The sequence below is a fragment of the Gavialis gangeticus genome, unplaced genomic scaffold, assembly GCF_001723915.1.
Source record: "Gavialis gangeticus isolate Ggan-Ray unplaced genomic scaffold, GavGan_comp1, whole genome shotgun sequence".
Taxonomy (NCBI): Eukaryota; Metazoa; Chordata; order Crocodylia; family Gavialidae; genus Gavialis; species Gavialis gangeticus.
Genome location: NW_017728993.1, coordinates 38285745 through 38294925, shown reverse-complemented (window position 1 = coordinate 38294925; position 9181 = coordinate 38285745). Strand labels below are relative to the sequence as shown.

The following is a 9181-nucleotide window of genomic DNA, read 5'->3' as shown; positions in this document are numbered from 1 at the left end:
ACCTTGAGAAATCCGAATGCGCTAATTCGAAGTCACTCCCATCCCACCACCTGCTTTGATGCGACTCAAAACCCGGGTATCAGCCCCTGACGAACCGAGCTGAGCCCCACCCCACCTGGGGAGGACTAGGACGCAGGCGCAAAGCAAGCGAGACAAGCTTTTTGTCTCCGCGCACAGCCCGTAGCGAGCCCGGCAGGGCTCCGCCTCCAGGCCCGAGGGTATATAAGAGGGTGCGCAACGGCTCTATTTGCTCCTGCGCAGACGTTGTGGCGGAGGAGGAAGCAATATGGCATCCACTAGCCGGTGAGGTGGGGGCGGGAGGCCGCGCTGCGCCGCTGCCCTTGGCAGTGTAGGGGAGGCCGAGCGCCCTGGGCTGCGGGCGTGCGGGTCCTCCGGGGCCGGGTGGGGAGCCGCATGGGGAGACGGCCGGGGCCGGAGCTGGGCGCGCTAGTGGTGGCCTCCTTTGTTCCCTGGCCGCCCGCTGCAGCCCCGTGGCGGTGGGAGCGGTTGGGCCCCGGCCGGCCGGACGTGGTCGGGCCGCCTTCCTGCCACCGCTGCTCGCTGGGGCGGGCCCGGCGCTCCTGCCTGGGCCCGGCTGGAACAGGCCGCGGCCTGCGCCCGTGTCGGTTCCGCTCCGAAGCGGCCAGCAGATCTAGTGCTTGACCCGGTCCCTTCCGCGCCGGGAAGGGGCTCGTTCCTTCAGTTCGGGGGTCAAGGCGGGCTTCTCGGGCGCTGCCGGAGGAGTCTGCTTTAGGCAGAGTTTTGCGGCGTTTTTATCACAGCACTAAGTGACACGGCCACGGCTAGCTGAAGTATTTCAGCCCGCGTATGAGGACACACAGGACTGCAGATGTGTAGTCTAGGAGCTGTGCTGGCGTAGGTTTGGGAAAGCGGGCATCCCCAAGCTGTTGGACACCACTGCACAAAATGAAATGGCGCATGCCCTTGACTTCTGTAAAAGTTGTGGCTTTACTTCTCTTTATTTACAATACCACCGGCCTCTTGTGTAATGACAAATTATCAACTGGTTGCATGTGATGCTTTGTCATTTAGTCTGGCCATATGAAACATTAGCAGCCTGGAGTATGGTGGGGAAAGCAGTTGTTTTACCAGGCCTTTACACAGGATTTTCAAGAACCAGCTAAAAATGAAATCTTTGTATTTTTTTTAATATGTAGTTGACTATATTTGTAGCTTAAATGTTTGCTTTCTGCATTTAAGAAATAATTAATTGGAGTATTATGGCAGTAGTTTGTCTAGTACTGATAAGAAAGCCACTTATTTTTCTGACCAAATCTGTTTTGATGAGTTGCTGCCTTTCATTTTAGTAGATAGCACCTATGGCTTCAATGAATTGAAGAATCCAAGTAAAAAAAAATGTTACTATACCAATTAAATTTAGTCAGGTTGTGAGGCTTTAAGACGATCCCATTTTCTAGCGTCCATATACTGTCAGCAGTGTTTTTTATAGGGTATCTACTTGTGAAATGTTTACTGAAAATATTTTTCCATAATAGGATTTGGCCAGTGCTTCATATCAATATGTGGTTTTATCCATGTTAGCAAGATTATAGCTTTGAAATCCTATGTAAATTGGAAGTGAATTTGGGGCACTCCAAATGCTTTCTTACATTGTAGTTAGCGCCTTATGTGTATTGTCTGAAACTGATACTTTGTAGTTGTTTTTGCCTTGTATTAACATTTTGTTGCAGCTGGATTATTTTTCCTATTATATATTCAGTTAAATTTATTTTGGTTTTTAACATATTTGTATGAAGGCAGAAACAGAACTGGAACAGGACTTGAGTTCATTCCATTATCCTAGTCAACCATTTCCTAATCTTTTTTATAAACTGGTGATTTGTTTCTGCTTTGAGATTGCTTTCATTTGTTTAAAGGTAGTTTTTTCTTTAAATATTTCAAATGATGTTGCAGTGGTATTGTCCTGTAAGCAGCAATATTTTTCTTGTTTTCTAAAACATTGCAGGCAGTGAACATTTTATTCGAAAGACACTTAGATTTTAGATCACAAAATGTGTCTCGGCCCTAATTTCTTCGAGGTCTTAGGCTACCACATTTTTCTTATATATATTAACCACAGCCCTGGATATCATCCAGTCATATCATTTTTACATTTTTTTTAATTTATTACTCGGCTCATTTGTGATGCAGATTAAAAACGGTATTAACAGGGTATGGTTTGAATGTGTGTGTGTTTTTTTTTTTTTTTTTTTTTTTTTTTTTTTTCTTGCACTATCACTGAAATACAGGTTCCCTGTTAGATGTGAATAATCTTTGGAAACACAGACATTGTTTGATTCAGCAGATAAAATATCTAAATATTTTTCTTTGTTTTTTAGTTTGGATGTTCTTCCAAGAGTGACTTGCCCAAACCATCCAGATTCGATTTTAGTAGAGGATTATAGAGCTGGAGACATGATATGTTCAGAATGTGGACTAGTAGTAGGTAAGTAATCATTCAGGTTATTGCAGTTCCCTTTCAAAAATGAAGACTTATTTGTTTTTACTTAACTTTTTGTGTGCATAAGACATTAATAAATTAGAAGTCCTTATTGCAGAAGTGTTTTCCCTTAGCTAAAAATCTACCATTTTAAGTAGGTGTTTTTTCTGGTAATATGTTATATTGTTAAACCAATCAGTTGTATAAAGGGTCTGTTGTTGACCAGAAGCCCACATTATGAAGAAGAAAGTTGACGGCTGCTCTTGAAACCTCTGACCTTTGCGGTACTAGAGGTTGGCCGTGTTATGTTTTAGGGTCATATTATGTAACCTGGGCACACTTGAAGACTTGACTGTATTACAAGCCATAGCCATGACAGTAGGATAGTAGGGTGTATATTGAGATGCATTAATGGAAATGAAATATTGAGCATGGGGTCTGACTTAAATCCTGGGCCTCACCTTGCTAAGAGATGGAGCTAAAGACATTAGGCTAGTGGATATCCTTCAAAATATTTTGAAGCCTTTAGTACAAAGAAATATAGGAATTACCATATTCAGTTAGGGACCATTGTGGGAAGCCTAGACCAGAATCCTGTCTCTACCAGTGACTGGTGCCAGTTATTTCAGAGGAGGTGCAAGAGACCTACCAGAAGACACTTTAGGGAATCATCTGCTCACAAGGAAGGTCTAACTCATTGATTCTCAACCAGGGTGCCATGAGATTCTCAAGTGTGCCCAGGATGCCTGTGCAAACATGATTTACCAGATACACGCAGGCATATTAAATAGTGATAAAAGCATTCCAACCTGTTGTAGTATTTTGGGATTCTTTGCAACAGAAGAATTGTTCTATTACTTTTTTCATAGTCCAAAATGAGTGAAAACTCAGAGCTGGCATTTTCCTAGGGGTGCCTTGCTTTTAAAAAGTGTGAGATCCACTAGTTTAACTGATTAACCAAAGATGTGTAACCTCCCATTAGAGGATGGTTTCTGTCCTGAAGGATGAGGGTTTGTGTCTCTTCCAAAACAGTTGTTTTTGCAGATCAGTTCTGTCATAGTTTTGGATGTTATCCAAATAAATACTAGTCATCTTTTGAATTTTGCCAGCACTTTGTTTCAATGATGTCCTTTCGCTCTAATTTTACAAACCTAATATATGTTGTGTGAAAAAGCAAAATGATACCTTTACAACAGACGGGCACTTTCCTTTTCACCAATCATCTCATGTTTATATTTCTTATGTTATAGTGCTGCAAAGAAATGTTTCTGATCCACTTTCACTATACCTGTATTTCCTTGTATAACTTCCTTGTTTTTTTAATAAATCTCAACATTAAGGTAAATGCATCCCTTTTCTTTGCCTTTCTTCACATGAAACATTTTCCCTGAATCTAATCAAGTGTTTCTGAAACTTTTGATACCCCACTGCTAAGGCTATTCCTACGGGGTTTCATTTTCTGGTAACCACCTCTTCAGACCCTCCTGTCAGGCCCAGGAGCACAGGAGGAGTGGGAGGCCCCAAGCTGCATTGGGCAGCCAGATCTGTGCGTGGGGGGGGAGGGGCATATCCCCCCCAGGTGCGCATAATTGTGGGAGTCATGTCCCCCCGGGTGAGCTGCTAGCTCCGCCCCATGCCCTGTCTTGCCCTGGCTGTGGAGCCCTAGCCCCACTCTCTCCCTCACTGTGGGGGCCTCAATCTGCCGTACTACCATGCCCCTTTCCTCCCCAGTGCTCCTTCCCCCAACAGACTTACCAGCTGTGTGGTGCTCTCCATGCTGCCAGGCTGCATATTGGCAATGGATTGGTATCAGCCAATATAGCTGCTCAATAATCAGCCATCAGTATCAGTCCAAAAAATTATCAGTGTACCCCTTGCTGAGTTGTGCCTGATTTAGACATGAGGAGTTAGAGCTGGTGCCATAAACAGTATGCAACATATTTTACTCTCTTCCGACAAAGAGAAAACAGATTTTATATAAGTATTTCAGTAGAGAATTTTTTGGTAATTTATGTCCAAATTGACTGATATATAGACTTTTTAATATTATATGCCTGTATAAGTAGTGCTACCTTAAGTTCTGCTCTAAACGTAGTGAATTCTGCAGGTTTAGATATAAGCCTTTTGCTGTTGAGCATGTAAACACCCAAAACAAGGTTTCCTAATGAAATGTGCTAAATGCTTTCCTTTTTGTGCCTTACTACTATTTAACTCCATGTTCATGTATTTTCAAAGTTGTTGACTGTATAAATCAAGCGGAAGCTGTTTGTTGGTTTTCTTTGTGACATTGCTTAGAACAGTTCAACTTGGTGGTGTTAGTTTAAAATTTTCTTGTAACCTCAGTCATCTTGTGTTTGTTTCTGTGGAAAGAGGCAAAGTGCTGCTGGCATGCAGCTGGTGTGAAATTGGTTCAGGAGCAGATGTTTCTTAAATTTATTCCATCAGAAATTTTTGGATGTTTTTCTTTGGGATCAACAGCCTTGATAAATGTATTTATTTTAAAGTTATTAGAATTTTTGGTTGCCAGATTTAATAAAATATAATAATGTAAGCATTGATGCCTGGGTGAATTATGTTAGTGGCTTGGATAGTTTCTAGTATGCTAAAACTAAATTTAGGTTCTCTGTTTCTGCTTTTGGGGAAAACAGGGTTTTCCCTCTTTTTTACAGGTAGAGTTCTACACTTTGCATGGCAGTAAAATTCATTTTTTGCCTTGATTGCAGAAAACAATTGGAAGGATTTAGCATTTGCATGTATTTTGAAAAACTCAGTTTTTCTTCTTTTGACTTGCCTGCCTTAGTAGTTGAGTTTTCTCACAGCGTTGAGTATTTTGTGTTTGAATTCATTTATTTTGAAAGTTATTAAATATGTGCTAAAAACTATATTAACCAGAGACAGCATTTACCAAGCATAGAGAGTCATAGAATCATAGACAATTAGAGTTGGAAGGGACCTCAGGAGGTCATCTAGTGTAACCCTCTGCTCAAAGCAGGGCCATCCCCAACCAGATAGTTCCAGCCAGGGCTTTGTCAAGTTGGGCCTTAAAAATCTCCAGGGATGGAGATTCCACCACCACCTCTCTAGGCAGCCTGTTCCAGTGCTTCATCACCTGCCTAGTGAGAGAATTTTTCCTAATATTCAATTTAAACCTCCCTTGCTGCAACTTTAGACCATTACTCCTTGTTCTGTCATCTGTCACCACTGAAAATAGTCTAGCTCTTTGCAACCATCCTCCAGGTAGTTAAAGCATGAAAAATAAGTATGAACTTTTAACATAACTTCCCTTCTGTTAATCTCTTATGAACCTTTTAAAGTAAAAAGGAACTGATAGAGACTCAGATCTCTGTTTTGCGCTTTGTAAATGTCTAGAGCAAGTAAATTCTAAAACAGTAGCAAGACAATCTTTCCTTCAGTCCACAGAGCTCCTGCATGTTTGCTGCTGCAGATTTAATGATTGTCCTCCACAGGATATATATGCTATTTCTAGATGTAAGGTGGTGGTTTGGACTTCATTTGGTGCTATGAAGTCCTGGCTCAGTGATTCATCCCACAAGCCAGTACCTCAAAATAAGGAGAACAGCTTCATTATGGATTTTCTACATTCTGTTTGTGAATAGCAGTAAATACACTGATTTCAGTTCTCTATTGGGCCTTTTAGCCCTAGTGCGTGTGGTGGTGGTAGGGGTGGAGTAGAGCATTAGTAAAATTGTCTTTAAAAAGTAGACAAATAAAGAAGCTAGATTTCATAAGCCAGATGCAAAAACGTGACATTCAGATGCTATCATTTTAGAATTAATCTTTTCTAAACACAAACATGCTGTATTTTCTCCCATGCAAAACTCCCCAGAATGCAAAATACCGATATCTTTTTTTTTTTTACTTTATTTTATCCTTCAAAAACAATCTTTCCTTGAAAATGCTGATAAATTCAGTAAGTTATTGAGTAGTAGCAGGTAGGGAGCCTAGTGTCTTCATTGTGCACTTGTGGAGCAGGTGCAGTTTACTTCTACCTGCCATCCCTTCCTTACTGCTGTTACTATTTCCTTGCTTATAATGTTCACCCCAATTTCCAGGTACCACTTTTGTTAAAAAAAAAAAAAAAAAGTGCATGTTGTATGCAAGAAGCTACGGTAAAGGCAGAAATCTGCTTCTATGTAGCGGATTCTGTGGTAAAATACATTGACACTTAATTTTTGGAAAGTCAGTAGATCAAATGACACAGTTTGGTTAGAAGTTGAATTTCTAATGAAATCCTCGTCAAAATCAAGTGATGTACTGTCACTTTTTCTTAAATTATTGATTTGGCTTTTAAAAAAAGCTTGAAACCACCACTCTTAATCTTTCATTTATTTAAGTATACCAAAGAAGTTGACTTAGTCTGCTTTTATTGATATTTGTTCTTTGAGCTTGTGTATCATGTACAGAATTGGGGGAAAAAAGGTAGTATGTGCCAGGTAGGCAATATATCCCCAAAGGGACGAAGTAAACAAAGAGGTTGGTATTGGTTTGTCACTACTTAAACCAATGTCTTGGCAAGGTAACGCTACTATTGGAGACAGTGTTCCTAAATGGGGATATTAAATAGATTTTACAGTTATTTAAGTATCTCTTTGTTTGAAGAGCTAAAATGTTGCATTTACTAACCTGATAAAAATAGTTGTTGATTAACATTCCCCTTTTCAGTTGTATAGTATTTTTTTCACTGTGTCCTAGAACAGTTGTTCATTTTGCTGTCTTTTTAAGACAGATTTTCTTTACTTCTCTAAAGTCCATATAGCTACAGTGATGAATATTACCACTGCAAGCATTAAATTAGTCAAGGAAGAACTCCCCTCCCCTCCAGCTGGAGTAGTGTCTTTCTTTTTAGACCACTGAGGCTTTTTCACTACTTTGCTCAGAAACCACAACTTTGTCTCCCGGGTGCTAATTTTCAGCCCTCTAGGTCTGAATTACATGGTCACGGGATCATTAGTTTTCAGTGGGATTTATGCATTGATTCCAGATTGTTAGTCTGAATAGACTATAAATCTAACTAAAGAAATGATTTGATTATTGAGATGCAAGTCTGTTATAAAATAATGGGGGAATTCTTATTTTACCAACTTCACCTGCTCTACTGTCAAAATTAATAGCTCTCTTCATAGGAAGTACAGTGTAATACCTCTTGTGCTTTGAATGCTGATATGGAACTTCTTAGTGTAAAGTGTACATTGTATTTCTTTAACACTTTGCACAGAATGTGGGACGATCTTTTGTCCAAAAGCTTCAGGCAAGGAAATATGCTATCTTGACAAATGAACGCAGTGCTTCTTTTCTTTTCTGCTACTACAGTGTGGACTGGCATGCTAGTTAGAGGGAAAGGTGATTGGAGAGGCTGGGGTGGGAGTTAAGGGGACAAAGAGTCAGCCAGGGGGATAAGAATGTGCCTAAGTTAAGTTATTCTCCCAGGTAAAACATTGGAAGAAAGGGGCATGGAATGAGCAGAAGAGCACTGCTGAGCAGCATAGATCAAGCGTCCTTAGCCCTTGGCTAGATCTGGCCCATGAGGAGCCCCGTTAGGCAGTTACCCTGTGCATGGAGCCAGCAGAGGTGCCATGGGGCCTTTAGAGCCTGATTCTGGCACATGGGTTCCAGTCCAGCTTACGGACTGGCTTCACATGCCTCATCTGGCGCACAGGGCCAAAAGGTTGAGCGCCCTTGATGTAGGTGAACTTGAGTTAAGGATATAATTATCTTTTTAAAAATATCCATTTAACCTACTCTAATTATATTGATTAAATGGTTAACTGATAACACAGCAGCTCAGGCATGGCTGCTGCTGGGAGCAGCTCCCTGGGCCCTTTGTAGGGCATTGGTTCCCAACCTTGGGGCACAACCTAAATCAGGGTTGCGGGGGGGGTTCTCAGGAGTGTTGCGAAGCATGCGCACTCTTGCGTGTGATGGGTGGGTGGGGCGGTGCTGTCGTGCACAGAGCGGGCAATGGCGGGTCCCCTGCTCCTGGGCCACCACTGCACTCTGCTCCCAGCAGCCCCCACAGCACTGGGTTGGGAGGTCCTGTTGGTGGCTGTAGCCCCCCCATCTCTCTCCCCTGGGTGTCACTTATGAAGGCTTCTCTCAAACTTCGCCGTTGTTCTTAGGAATTAATAATTTGGCTATTGGGGTGACTTTGGGTTGGTTCCCCAGGGGGCCTTACCTGCCATGTCTTTGATGATAATTAATTTCTGATTAGGAGGAAGATGTTTGGTCCCACCTCTTCTACACCCCACCTCATGCCAACCACAATGTCATCACCTGTATTGTTAAAGTTGATGTCCTATACCTTCTCAGTGCTCTGGTTCTCAGAATTTTATGGCCGCAGGATAGGGGCGGTGTTTCTACCCAGAGCGCTTCCTACGGTCCCCTTTTCCTCCATTTTTATATTGTCCGGCTACGGTACCGTTCCGTCCCCCAGCGCGTCGCCTCTTTCCCGGCTTTGGTACTTGCTGTCAGTCTGCCGAGTCTGGATTCTGTTACTGCTGGGTTCTGCCGGACTCCAGTCTTCACTTCAGGCTTCTCCTGTCCATGCCGATTCTGTAAGTAAATCCTCGGGTCCTCTCTAGCCCTGTGCTCTTCTGGAGACCCCTTCCTGGGGTAACCACCAGGAACTCTCTCTGGGACTGCCTCCGGGCCAGCTGGGGACTCTGCTTCTGGTCCCTGTCCCCCCCCCACTCCCCCTCCCCC

At 42.5% G+C, this 9181-nt stretch overlaps 1 protein-coding gene across 1 annotated transcript in view; it reads left to right on the top strand.

Moving 5' to 3' along the window:
* Positions 1–207: 207 nt before the first annotated feature.
* The window catches only part of GTF2B (general transcription factor IIB), a 63003-nt gene continuing 54029 nt past the window's right edge, over positions 208–9181 (top strand). The window contains exons 1-2 of the mRNA XM_019501569.1: positions 208–303; positions 2361–2467. Of these exons, the coding sequence (XP_019357114.1) occupies positions 287–303; positions 2361–2467 (124 nt within the window). The 5' untranslated portion in view covers positions 208–286. The remainder of the gene's footprint in view (positions 304–2360; positions 2468–9181) is intronic.